Source organism: Zonotrichia leucophrys, chromosome 17 (assembly GCF_028769735.1).
Source record: "Zonotrichia leucophrys gambelii isolate GWCS_2022_RI chromosome 17, RI_Zleu_2.0, whole genome shotgun sequence".
Taxonomy (NCBI): Eukaryota; Metazoa; Chordata; class Aves; order Passeriformes; family Passerellidae; genus Zonotrichia; species Zonotrichia leucophrys.
Window position 1 is genome coordinate 5,859,397 of NC_088186.1, and position 12,605 is coordinate 5,872,001.

Below are 12,605 nucleotides of genomic sequence, written 5' to 3' on the forward strand. Positions count from 1 at the left end.
TCAAATTAATCTGTCTTCATTGTGGTGGGAAGCCAGAAACCAGTCACAAGGCTGCAGAACAGATAATTGGTTTTGCACTCCTGGCTCTGGATGAGGCACAGAAATGTCACTAATAATGTCTTGTTTTGCCTTAAAAACTGTGGGGAGTGGTCTCAAGCAGGGGGACAGAAAGAGCCTGTGTATTCCATGATTCATCCAGCTCTCTCTTGATGTGCAGCTATGCAGAATATTTCCTGTGGCCACACCAGAGTGGACTCTCAGGGGGAACATTCACACCCCTCCCCAACACATACCCCTCTGCCAAGTGCTGAACACTCATGTGTTTTGGAGTAGTTTTAAGGGGAGGAAAAAAGGCACAAGGTGGCAAGAACTGGGAAATGCAAACTTTGTTACTCAAGTTGCTGTTTTGGCTGGTATTTTCTGTGTAGAAGAACTGGTTCAGCCTGGAGTGTTCCAACCAAAATGTTCCTCTGTCAGTGACAAACACCACTGGGAATTGGTTTTGCAATAGAATACATGGAAATTCTCCAGTTTGTGTGAGGTGTGAGCTGAGGGGATGAAATATAGTCCATTACCAGAGTTACTGCAGGTTGTTCAAGGAGTGAGAAGTCCATGTTTTATTCCCCACTATGTAGGAGCTCTGGGGTTAAAACTTCAGCTGTAGCTGTGCAAGTGTTCTGCTTGTGGCTGCAGGGATGGGTTTATGCTTCAGGCAGCACTGGGCAGGTGTCCAGGGAAGGTCCCTGATCCCAATCCCTTGTCCATGGAGGATGGGAACACCCACAGAGCCAGGGACAGGGCACGGTGTCCTTGGGGAATGCCTGCTGCTGGCACTGGGGCTCTGCCAGGTGGTGGCAGCTGCGTTCCACGGCTGTTCTGGCTCCTCTGTGCAGCCCAGAGGAACCAGAACTGAAATATTCCAGGCTCTAAGAACTCCTGGGATGCTTCAGGACAGGACTGCACATTGCCTCTGAGACACTTCATCATGGCCCCCATGACTGCCCCTCCCAGAGTCACTCTGGTACCTCCATGGCTGTCACCTGGAGGATGAAATGTGCTGGCCCTTGTCCAAGTCCAGGAGAGGAACAGAACAAATCTTCTGCTTTCCATAAATAGATCTCCAAACTCACTAAGTATATAACTGGAAAACCATTGAGTGCAATAATGGTAAGTGTTATTCCAGACTTTTAACTTCAATTTAGAAAGTGTGTTTCTGCAAAGTCAGACCCAGCTATAATGAGCTAACAGAGACCAAATGGTATCACAGTGTTTACAGTTTCAACAAAGGGCAGGACCTGCTGTCTGCAAGGAGCTGCTGCAGAGCACACCAGAGACCACTGAATACCCTTGGCTCCTCAGGAAAAAAAGGGTAAAATAAAGTAGCACTTGCAGGGTTTTTATGGGCCAATGTACCTGGATGAGTACTGAGCCAAGAACCAACCTCTTCCCCATTAGGTCATTTTCCATTTTATTTTTGTGTATCCTGTGCATTAGTCCCCATTATAAGCCACTTTTCATCACATGCCTACTCTGGATAGAACCATTTCCTTGCATTGCTTTGGGTAAGCTGTGTTTTCTCCTATACATCCCTCATCTGGCCTGATCTTGAGCTCTCATGTCTCTGAGATCAGAGCTAATGGAAAGAAAATACTCCAGGAGAACACAGGGAAAATAAAATCCATACAGCAGATAAATTATGCTGCCAGTTGCAAGGAACAAATGTGTGCAGTCAAGGGAATACAGCTTTCTAAGACACCACTTCCTGCTGCTAAACAATACAGGAATGGGTTTTTATATCCCTTAGCAACCTAATGTTCTCAAAATCAACAGGAATTTTGGCACAGCTACCTCCTGTTAATGAACTGTTTGTGATGCTTAAAAAAAAAAAAAAAGATACAGTCTGTCACTGAAGAAAAAACAGCCTCTGATAAAAGTCATCTCAAGGAAAGGGTGGAAGTGAACTGCAATTAACCTCTTTCCTTCTGCTGTCCATCACCTCGCTGGCACGTCTCTGCTGTATTGTGCTGCTCACGGAGGCTCCTGCAGAGCATGCTCAGCTGTGTCCCATCCAGCTGATGGAGAGGACTGTTCTCCTCATGTGCTGCCAGGGTTTTCTCCAGCTCTGTTTGCACTTTGAGCTGACAGTTCCTAATTGCCTCCTGGATGCTCTGCAGGTTCCACTGAGTTCTCGGGAGAGCGTCGTCCACCGTGAAAACGCCGTCGCGCGTCCTCCGCACTTGTGTGCACACAGCAGATGATTTCAGCTCCAGGCCAATCTCGTGAACCACCTTCCTCAGGTACTGCTGAGTCTCATGCAAGCAATGGATTTCTAGGAGGACAGAGATATTCCTTCAGAAGCAAAGCTTGGACAAAGCTTTGACATTGTAAATTCAGACATCGCAGTTATGCTGAAAGAATTGGTTTGGCAGAAGACACTAAGAGCATGCTATGATTTTCTGGAATACTGCAGGGTGTTCCACACCCTTTATAAATACTTTATATATATAAATTTATTATTTATTATTATATATTTATATATAAATACTTTAGAAAACAAACCTGTATATATCTCTATAGATATAGAAGAGTAATGTAGAAATTTAGGTATTTCAAAGGGGATAAAAAGGCACCTATTTTAATAAGACAAATAATTTGTGAGGGAAAGGGGGCAGGCTACAGGAAAACAAACCACACTTAAAAAAAGCCCAAAACCCAGCACTGAAATGCATTACACAGAAACATTGAGCTAAGAAGAATTTCCCCCAAAAGTATTCATGATGCAAATTTTCCAGCCTTGGGCTTAGATCTGAACTGGCAAGGAAAAATGTACGAGCTGGCTGGATTTACCAGAGAAGTTGTAAGCTGATAATAAATTCCCACCAACTCATTTTGCATTAAATCATGAGTAAGAAAATGAAGTTTACCAACTTATTTGCCATAATACATACTCAGAGTTCCCCAGTACATTCTGTGCCAGTCCTACCTAGCTGGAATTCTGGAAGTGCAAACTGGAGGCATCGGATTGCTGTGATTATTGGGGGGCTTTTTCCCATGGGGCGAATCAAGCCTTTGACAGCCAGCTCATATGCCTCTTGTGTTTTCATATCAATGTTAGAATACCTAGGAAAAAAAAGAGAGCAGCAGAGACATGTAGAAATTTCTTCAAAGAGATTCAAAATATGTCCATCCCCAAATAAAACAGAAATGCAATTTTTATTCTTAAAACTATCCAGTGAGCTTCTGCATATATTTTTGTGGTATATGTACTATCAGTAGTGTAGCACAGTTTAGGATGGAGCTACTTGGTCGTGTCTACAAGTTATTTTTGTCAGCCTTAATATAGCAGATTGGTCCTAAACCAGCAGACTGGAGATTTTGGGATACAAGAAGAACATTTAACTGCAACCTCTCACAAGAGTACAGAGCACTCAGAGTAACTCCTCTCTGCCCCTTGCTAGCACTCCAACCTTTACAGACTTTGATTATGGGAAACAGAATCCTCTCATTTATTTTGAAGACCAGCACATGGCAGTGGGATCAGATCAGCTCATTGCTCTGGTGGATACTCACATCAGCAGGGCCTTTTGATTTGTCCCTTGAATGACAGCAAGAATCCTCTCCAGCTTCTCCCTTGTGATATGATCTGCAAACATTAAGGCAAAAACAAAGTCTCAATTATCCATCCAGAAACTGGAAAGTCTGAAAAGTGCCACTGAGGTATTGCTGTCCCTGGGGCAGGCAGTCACATCAAAGGGGGCTGATGAGAGCTGAGGGGTGGCCTTTGCAAAGTCACTTCCCCTGGCTCTACATGGAGCAGCACAGAGCTGGACTGCAAAGGGAAGAGTTATTTTGCTTAAATGATTCCAAAATGTTGATGCTCCAGTTTTCTTATCATATGTTTTCATTCAATGAAATCTCCTAACTGCTGCCTCCAAGTGTGATTCACAGATCTGGGTCCTGACCAACTCAGTAGGAACCGTTGTGACCACCATTCACACTGGCTTTGGCTATATCATGGTTAGATTTAGAACAGGGGAGCTACAACATCAACAAAGGCTAGAAGACATGCAAGATGTGGCTTCTGTCATTGTGCAATTCACCTGATTAAATGTTTTAATCTGTAGTTTGGTGGTCTGTTTAAAAAAAACAACAAAACAACAACACATCAAATCAGTTTCTTACCAAACGTTGTCTTCTCTATTAAATTTCCTGTGTCTGAGAAGTCATCAGTGGCTTTACCAAAAAGCCCACCAACAGTATAAACCTGGAAGAAGGACAAAGAGTGCAATTTATCAAAAAAATGCTCCAAGTAATTGAACAACAGTAGTGCACCGTGCAGCTGCCAGAATTGCAGGCTATGAGAGTTTTATACAAAAAGCAGCATTCTGTGCTCAAAAGGCCACAAGTGGATGCTCATGTAAAGAAAGAAACTCTGGACCTTAAAAGGCTCTCAAAAGCATTGGTAGGTTTGAGACTTAAGTGCAGAATCAACATCACAAAGTTGGTTTGGGCCAATCTGATGCCACTCTGGGACCTGTTCAGAGCCAGCACCTACCTTGGTCAGGTGGCAGTTGTACAGGTCAGTGAGCAGCTTGTTCCCATGGCCGATGCCAAGCACTGAAACAGAAAATGGGGAACCTGTTATTCAGCCTCACAAAGTCACTGATGTGCATTTACACAGCACTGAACACTCACAGCACTCTTGCCCTGTGGACAGGGCTGTATCTCCTTAGGAGTCACATCTGAGCAGTACAATTAGACCTCCAGATTACTGTCTGGCATGAAAACCATAGAGTTCTTGAAATTCCCCAGAACTTTCCACCTGGGCACTCAGGGCAAATGCTCAGCAGTGCCAGCCCCAGCAAAGCCAACTGAGCTGGTGAAGCAGAAGTGGGGATTGGTGTCCCCTAGAAGAACCCAGTGTGCCTGGGTCTCTCCATCTAGCTTTGCCAGCAGCTTGCTGGGCCATTTCTTCTGTGTTTTAGCCCTTAACTCCCAGTGGGGCTGTGAGATCCAGGGGCTGCTGCAGTGCAAAGGTATGCACCCATCTTCCCTGCATGGAAACCCATCACCTCGCAGGCAGCAGGACACGGTGCTGCCCCGGAACGAGACCCACCGAAAACTCCCGAAGCCTTCACATCCAGCCGGTGACCTGCTCCGATCTTCAGCTTCCTGAACCGCGGGCCTCGGACTGCAACGGAGACAGTGATGGAGCGGCTCCGCAGCGCCTGCCCGGGGCTCCCAGCGGTCCCCGGTGTGCCCCGGGCCAGGCCCCGCCGTGCCCTTACCGAGGGGGTGGTCGGCCAGCACCGGCACGCTGGCAGCCACCAGCTCCACGGCCCCGCCGCCCTCCGGGGCCGGCCTCGGGAGGAAGCGGACTTGCTGCCGGGGGGCGCGTTGTGGAGCCGCGTTCAGCTCTGAAAGAGAACCGGGGGGAGAGCGGGAAGTCAGGGCCGGCCGGCGAACCCCGGGGACGGGACGGGACCGGCCGGGCCCCACCGGTAGCCCCTGAGGACGGGACGGGATGGGATGGGATGGGACGGGACGGGACGGGACCTGCCGGGCCTCATCGGTAACCCTTGGGGATGGGATGGGATGGGACGGGACGGGTCCTACCGGTAGCCTCTGGGGACGGGACGGGACCGGCCGGGCCCCACCGGTAGCCCCTGAGGACGGGACGGGATGGGATGGGACGGGACGGGACGGGACCTGCCGGGCCTCATCAGTAACCCTTGGGGATGGGATGGGACGGGACGGGACGGGATGGGACGGGACGGGATGGGATGGGACGGGACGGGACGGGACGGGACCTGCCGGGCCTCATCGGTAACCCTTGGGGATGGGATGGGATGGGACGGGACGGGATGGGATGGGACGGACGGGACGGGACGGGATGGGATGGGATGGGATGGGATGGGATGGGACGGGACGGGACGGGACGGGACGGGACGGGACCTGCCGGGCCTCATCGGTAACCCTTGGGGATGGGATGGGACGGGACGGGTCCCACCGGTAGCCTCTGGGGACGGGACGGGACCCACCGGCAGCCCCTGGGGATGGGATGGTGTAGGGGGTCCCGCCGCCCTCGCTCACCGCGCAGCAGCCGCGTCTCCAGCGCCTCCCGGACGCGGCCCCAGGCCACCCCCGCCGGTTTGTACACGGCGAACAGCCCGGCCAGCCCGGGCGCCGCCATGGCCGCCGCCCCGCCCCGCTCCGGGCGCTTCCGGGGCAGCGGCGGGGCCGGGCCGGGATGCGGCGGCTGCTGCTGAGGGCGGCGCGGGCCGGGGTCCCGCTGCTGCTGCGGGGGGGTCCCGCTCACCCAGGCAAGTGCAGCCCCCGGAGCGGCCGGGCCAGCCCCGCAGCCGGGCCCTCCCTTACCCGCTGCTCCCCGCAGGCAGAGCCCGGCCGAGCCACAGCGAGCCGCGGGGCCGGGATGGACGCGGCCAGGAGGAGGAGGAGGAGGAGGAGGAGATGGGAGGGTGGCAGCAGCTGTACCCCGGGCACATCCCCACCAGCCCGCTGCAGAAGGCGCTGCTGGCCGCCGGCTCCGCGGTCATGGCGCTCTATGACCCCTACAGACACGGTAAGGCCGGCGAGGGCAGCGCCTGCCTCCCCGTGCGTCCAAACCCCGCTCCCTGCAGCCTGGAGGCTTCACAGGAGAGCCTGGGGCCAGCGCAGGGCTGAGAACTGACCCGGTGCAGGAGGCTGTGAAAGAGGGAGTGAGGAAACCCGAACACGCCCCAGTGTGACCCCTTGTGATGCCACCCAGACCGGTCTGTTCCTCCGGAGTCCCCCAGGCCTCATGACAGTTCCTCCACCCCATTCCCAGGAAGGGTCATGTGGGTGACACCAGGGCAGAGTAGCCCTGAAGCTGAAGATTTGTGGTTTATGGGATCCCCACTTTGCCACGGGCTTCCTGCCTGCTCCTGGTCTATGGTTCATTGCCCTGTTTCCTCACCTGCCAACCAAGGGTAGCTGTGTTTGCGAAAGCAGCTCTTGGGTCACTCTCTGGTCTCTCTTTCAGACATGGTGGCGGTGCTTGGGGAGACCACGGGCTGCCTGGCCCTGCCAAACCTGCGAGACAAGATGAAAAACCACCCTGAAGGTTACCGCATCCTCCAGTGCGTCCCTCCCCATCCCTCCCTCCTTTGCCATGTGGTTTGTGGTGGGGTGGCAGAGGAGGCCAGGCAGGTTCCTTGGCCCTGTGCAGGGAGAGCTTGGAAGCAGCACAAGTGTTTTGTAGCTCTAACCCTCCAGGCTAGCTTTATTTTTAACGTTCACAGGAGCCCTGTGACACATCTAAGGGCAGGCACCACTTGCCTGTCTGTTCTGCTTCGCGGCTGGAACTGGCAGCTGCCAACACCACGAGATGCAGCAGCAGGCACAGGGGAGAAATCCATGGATGTGGATGCTGAGCAGTGATGAGAACACACTGCATCCATGGGTTTCTTCCCTGTGCCTGCTGCTACATTTTCTTGCATTAGAGGATCTGTCTCTGCTGGTCTCCTCCTCCTTAGACACTTCCATATTTTTTTCCTGCCTCAAGCTGAAATGAGGCCAGTTCTCTTGTTTTCTTTTTTAAGACTCCATCATTTCTGCTTCCATGTCTGCAAGTACTTGTTGAGTGCAGCAAGGCTGAGGACCAGGAGGGATTGCTCTTATTAACCAAGCTCTTGCTGTATACCTGCTTGCCTTCTCCCTATTCCCTGTCATGAGTCACACCTGCTGCTTGTGTCACATAGGAGCTTGAGAAAAGTTGCCTTTTGCCATATGCTTGTGCAGACCAGCCTCATCCTGGCTTGAGAAGTTGACTTGGTAAAACATTCAGAGTAGTGGAATGGGGCTGAATCCCAGCAGAACTGCCCAGGGAGAGGGTTAGGAAGGGACATACCCACCTGTTCCTTGCCCTGTGGTATTGCAGGGATTTGCAGCAGTCTGAATTGGGCACACAGGTCTTTTTGGTTTTATTCTCCAAGCTGCTGAGGTCCCTTTGACAACAAGTACACAAGGAAATATCTGCAGCCAGTGTGAAACTGGTGCCAGTGATGCTTATCTCCCTGGCACCTGCACTCTAGGAGCTCAGCAGCTCCTGGATCTTTTATCATGGGAAGAGTTTACTCTGTGAATGGAAATAAAAGGGCTTTTGTTTACTTCCAAGGCTGTGAGGCACCTGTTTGCCAACAACCTGTAGAGGAGACTGTGGCTGCCGTGTGGCTGGTGGTGAAAGTGTGAGCAGGATTGAAATTGAACCTGTGCTTAGAACAAATTCCTTCTCTTCTTTGAGGTTGCTCCTTTGAAGCTCTGCCTGCTGTGCAGGGCATTAAATTTCTCTGCTCTTCAGGGCTGGGGGCTGTGCCTGGCTGGCGGCCCACACAGCAGCAGCTTTTCAGTACAGGGGACACCAGTGTTTTTTCCACTAGAGTTGTTACAAGCACACAAGATAAATGCCCTTTTATTGCCAAGGCTTCAGGTAGATCCTTTAAGCAATTTGTGTCCCAGCCTCTGCAACAGACGTGCAGACAGTGCTGTCCGTACAGAGGGAAAATAACACGGATGGGTAGAGGCAGCGGTGGGGGTTTCCAAGGGCTCCTTTTCTGCAGGACCTGCTGCTGTGGATTTCTCTGGGAGTCTCACTGAGCTGTGTTTGGCTTCCAGGGAACGGCCTCGCATCCGTCTGTCCACCCTGGACATGGCCAGGCTGCAGGGGCTGCCGGAGGGCTCGCTGGGCCGGGAGTACGTCCGGTTCCTGGAGGACAACGTGAGTGTGGGCTTTCATGGGGGGCACATTTCTGTGGCTGATCCCTGTGCTGGCAGCACAGGTGGGATTGCAGCCACAGAGCTGAGCTGGGCCTCTCTGGACTTGCAGAAAGTTTCTCCAGACACGCGGATGCCGCCCAAGTTTGTGGATGATGAGGAGCTGGCGTACGTGATCCAGCGGTACCGGGAAGTGCACGACCTGATGCACACCCTCCTGGGCATGCCAACCAACATGCTGGGTGAGCAGCAGTGGGCTTAGAGAGCTGCACTGCCAAACCCACTGATTGTGCTCACCTGCCTCCCAGAAATGGAGCAGGCTGGGCCAGCTGGACTCCCTGATCCTCAGCCTGGAGGGGAGGATTTTGCATCATCACTGTCTTACATCACTGGCTCTGTGGTGAATGACAGGCCATGAGATGTCACCTTTTCCCTGCTGGGAGATGCTCTGCCCAAGCCCTGGGCACAGGCAGGCACTGGCTGGGTGGTTTCTGCATGGCAGGGAGGGTGGCATAGAGGGAGGGAGGTTTTGCAAGCTCTGTGTGAAGGCAGAAGGGAATTCCTGGTTGCTCCTTATCTGCACATCTCGGTGTCCTTTGCCCTCATTTTGTGGCTGACTCAATAGCAGGTCACAGGTGCAGCCTTGCTGGTACTTGTGGGGACCAGCATGACAGGGCTCTCCAGGCTTTGCCTGAGTCCAGGCAGTTTTGTAACAGGCCTGTGCTGGCAGAGCCACACAGAGCATCAAGCCTTGGCACTGCATTGCCGAGGTCTGCAGGGAGCTGGACTGCCTGGGATGTGTTCCCCAAGCTCCCAGGGCTTGTGGGGTGCCATCCCTCTGGGGTGGATGGGTGGTGTGTGACACGGCCCATCCTGAGGAAGCATTCCCAAGCAGCCATCATCAGGAAGGGCAGAGGAGCCACACAGCCCTGGCTGCCCTTGGTGCAGGTGCTCTGTGTGCTCACAGCCTCCCTGCTCCCCCAGGTGAGGTGGTGGTGAAGTGGTTTGAGGCCATCCAGACGGGGCTGCCCATGTGTGTCCTGGGAGCAGCGTTCGGCCCTGCCCGCCTCAGCTCACGGTACGTGCCCGGTCCCTGCCCTGTGTGCTGCTTTCCTGTGCCCACTGGGGACAAAGAGGGGACACTGCTGGTTTGCAGTGGGGACTCAGTCACAGATCCCTCCATGAGCCTACTGCTTTCCTCACGTCCCAGCTTTGCCTTGTCACTGAAGCAGAACCTGATGCTTAATCTGCATTCAACACCAGCTCCCCTGTGCCAGGCAGGAGCAATTTCCAGGCCTTGGATGGCCAGTGGGACCCTCTCCACACTGGGAGCTGTTCCCTGCACATTTTTTTTATTGCCCAGCAGTTGCAGAACCTGAGTTCTGGCCTTGGGTTGGTGTTGACTATAACCTTCCTGCCACACCATCCTCTTCTGTGCCTCAGTTTCCCCTGTGAGTTAAGCAGAGGGGGTGCCAGAAAGTTAAAGGGATACATGGGACACATGGGCTTGTCATCAGCCTACAATGGAGAAAGAAATTAACACAATGTGCATATCAGAAACTGCCACCACCTGTGTCGTTTGTTCCAGAAAGCTGCAGGTCCTGGCCACCGAGCTGGTTCCCTGGGCGATTCGGAGCGGGCTCAACTCCAGCTGTGTCCTGAACGTGTACTACGAGCAGCGCTGGGAGCAGCCGGTGGAGTCCCTGCGGGCGGAGCTCGGCATCCTCCCTCCCCCGGCCGTCCGGGTGTGAGAGCTCCTGTGGGACGGCCGGGGGATCCCTGCTGGCCGCTCCAAACCCTCCTGCCCTGCCCGCAGCACAGCGTGGCTGCAGCTCTTCCACCAGAGACCCGAGGGCTGTGTTTCCTCCTGCCAAGAGCTGGCTCCAGCCTGTTGGTAGGGGCCAGCTGGCATCTCCCCGGGCTGTGACAAAAACTCGACCTGTTTGTGATTTTGGCTGAGGGATGTCAAGGTCAGATGTGCCTTTGCCAGCTGGTCTGGCTGCTCAGCTCTCCCAGCAGCAGCGTTCCAGTACTGGTGCTCCCAAGTGCTGGGATGGGGAGGGAGCATCTGCAGCAAATGGGTGCCTTGGCCTTCTGCTGCCCCAGGGCTGTGCAGGTAAATCCTTCCTCCCACCCTTCCCATCCTGGGAAGATTGAGGCTTCAAATCTTGGGGCTGCCCTGGACTGGAGCTAAACCCATGATTTTCCAGAGGAGCACAGGGACAGGTGTGGTGTGTGCAGTGGTGAAATCCCATTCTGTATTGGTGCCTGACTGGTCTCCTGTTGGGTCACACTGGATGTGCCTCACTTCCTGCCTCAGAGACCAGGCAGTGTGTGATTGTGCCCACAGGGCAGGCACAGAAATACCTTTGGATATTTTCCCTCCTGGATTGGCTGTTTTGAGAGCTGATCCCAGTCTGCTGTGTCTCCCTGTAGTCCCTCCCCATCAAAAATGATGAAATCCACATGATTGTGCTGGCTGTTCAGTAGGAATCATCCTTTCCTTGGGCAACACAATGACACATTTGGGATGATGGGATTGAACCCAGTGAGTGCAGAAACAGCGGCTGCTGGTGCTGTGTCTGGGAGCTGGTTGCTGTCTGGGTTAATTAAACTGTGCTCCAGACTGCAGCAGCCAGGGAGCAGAGTTGCTGGATGTGATGGCAAAGAGCCACGAGGCCAGGGGCTCTTTGTTCATGTGTGTTTGCTGTTGGAATTCCTTCTTGTTTAATAAATCCACACTGGGGCTTGTAGTTCATTACCCCTGTGCTTTTGTCCCATCTCCCCTCCTGAGCTGGAGATCTGATGTGAAGCCTCACCTCTTTTTACCTTCAGCAGGTTTTCTTCCTGCCGCCCAGACTTCCTTTTTTAACTTCTCCCTGCATCAGCCACCCCACGAGCCAGACTTTGGGTTTTTCTCCAAATCCTCCCAGAGTTATTTCAAACGAAAAGTCAGTATATAAATACATCTTTTAGCTGTCAGTAAAACACACAGTGTGGGGGTTATCCTAGTGCAGTGGTCGAGATGAAAGAAACATTTGCCTGTAAAATGACCCAGAAATGTCAGAACCTTGGGGTGAATAAACCAAAGGGCAGCAAAGATTTGCTTCCAGGAACTGTCAAGGGAACGTGGGAAATGATGGCCGTGAGAGAGGTTTTTGCTGTATATTGGGTTATTTAATGAGGCCTTGAAATGTCCGGGCTGTCAGTGCTGGTGGTGCCGCCTTCGTGCAGCCACGTGTGGCTCAGTGGGCTGGTGCCAGCGCTACAGAAATGGCACACTGTGTAATTTTAAACGGCATCTGCTCAGCCGGATCAAGTAGCAGTCTCTGTGGCTCCTGCTCCTGCAGCCATCCTTGAGGAGCCTGCGGAAAGCAGGCGGCAGAGGGAGCAGAGGGCGGTTTGGGGAGGGTAGACACCAGCCATATGAAAATGCTTTTTTTGGAGAGGATGTATTCGCTGTGGGCAAGTGGCAGCTCCACCATGCCCGTACTGCGGGAACGCGGTAACAATTAACTCCTGAGCTGCTGGGATGGATGCTGGGTAAGCTCCCCGGTGGGGCCGGGTTTTTTGCGGTGCCCGGGCCGCCCTTGACTTGGCTCCCAAAACGGATCTGCCGCTCCGCGCTCTCCGGCAGACGGGCGGACCCTGAGCGGGGGCAGCGCCCGGGGGCGGGCGCGGCTCCCCCCGGCCCGGTGCGGCCGCGGAGCCCCGGGAGCGATTGCCGCGCCCCGGCGGCAAAATGCGACTCTGGTGGGACTCGAACCCACAACCTTTGAATGACTCCCGTCACACGCTAGAAGTCCAATGCGCTATCCATTGCGCCACAGAGCCCTCGCTCTGCCGCGCCG

General features: G+C 53.5%; 2 protein-coding genes and 1 non-coding gene across 3 annotated transcripts; 1 reads left to right on the top strand and 2 right to left on the bottom strand.

Annotated features, from left to right (window-relative positions):
- Positions 1–371: 371 nt before the first annotated feature.
- On the bottom strand, positions 372–6,222 carry TRUB2 (TruB pseudouridine synthase family member 2). Its single transcript, XM_064728077.1, has 8 exons — positions 6,094–6,222; positions 5,289–5,417; positions 5,117–5,191; positions 4,556–4,617; positions 4,183–4,264; positions 3,571–3,643; positions 2,984–3,120; positions 372–2,329 (listed from the first exon to the last, which is right to left on the bottom strand). The coding sequence occupies exons 1-8, from the start codon at positions 6,191–6,193 to the stop codon at positions 1,968–1,970; spliced, it is 1,020 nt and encodes a 339-aa protein (XP_064584147.1). The 5' UTR covers positions 6,194–6,222; the 3' UTR covers positions 372–1,967.
- Positions 6,223–6,239: 17 nt separating this feature from the next.
- Positions 6,240–11,507, top strand: COQ4 (coenzyme Q4). Its single transcript, XM_064728078.1, has 7 exons — positions 6,240–6,327; positions 6,399–6,583; positions 7,025–7,121; positions 8,656–8,758; positions 8,867–8,996; positions 9,739–9,832; positions 10,343–11,507. Exons 1-7 carry the CDS (start codon positions 6,251–6,253, stop codon positions 10,503–10,505), a joined length of 849 nt encoding a protein of 282 aa, XP_064584148.1. The 5' UTR covers positions 6,240–6,250; the 3' UTR covers positions 10,506–11,507.
- A 992-nt stretch (positions 11,508–12,499) lies between these two features.
- On the bottom strand, positions 12,500–12,588 carry TRNAR-UCU (transfer RNA arginine (anticodon UCU)). Its single transcript is given in 2 exon segments — positions 12,500–12,535; positions 12,552–12,588. It is a non-coding gene; the product is annotated as a tRNA-Arg (tRNA).
- Positions 12,589–12,605: the final 17 nt, after the last annotated feature.

What these genes read in the sequence shown, in the direction of transcription:
- TRUB2 (XM_064728077.1), bottom strand. Translation starts at nt 6,193, where the DNA reads ATGGCGGCGCCCGGGCTGGCCGGGCTGTTCGCCGTGTACAAACCGGCG. An exon ending in ACAACTGCCACCTGACCAAG is followed by an intron (nt 4,265 to 4,555) that starts GTAGGTGCTGGC and finishes TCCTTCTTCCAG; the next exon opens with GTTTATACTGTTGGTGGGCT. An exon ending in AATCAAAAGGCCCTGCTGAT is followed by an intron (nt 3,121 to 3,570) that starts GTGAGTATCCAC and finishes TTTTTTTCCTAG; the next exon opens with GTATTCTAACATTGATATGA.
- COQ4 (XM_064728078.1), top strand. Translation starts at nt 6,251, where the DNA reads ATGCGGCGGCTGCTGCTGAGGGCGGCGCGGGCCGGGGTCCCGCTGCTG. An exon ending in TCCGGTTCCTGGAGGACAAC is followed by an intron (nt 8,759 to 8,866) that starts GTGAGTGTGGGC and finishes CTGGACTTGCAG; the next exon opens with AAAGTTTCTCCAGACACGCG. An exon ending in CATGCCAACCAACATGCTGG is followed by an intron (nt 8,997 to 9,738) that starts GTGAGCAGCAGT and finishes CTGCTCCCCCAG; the next exon opens with GTGAGGTGGTGGTGAAGTGG.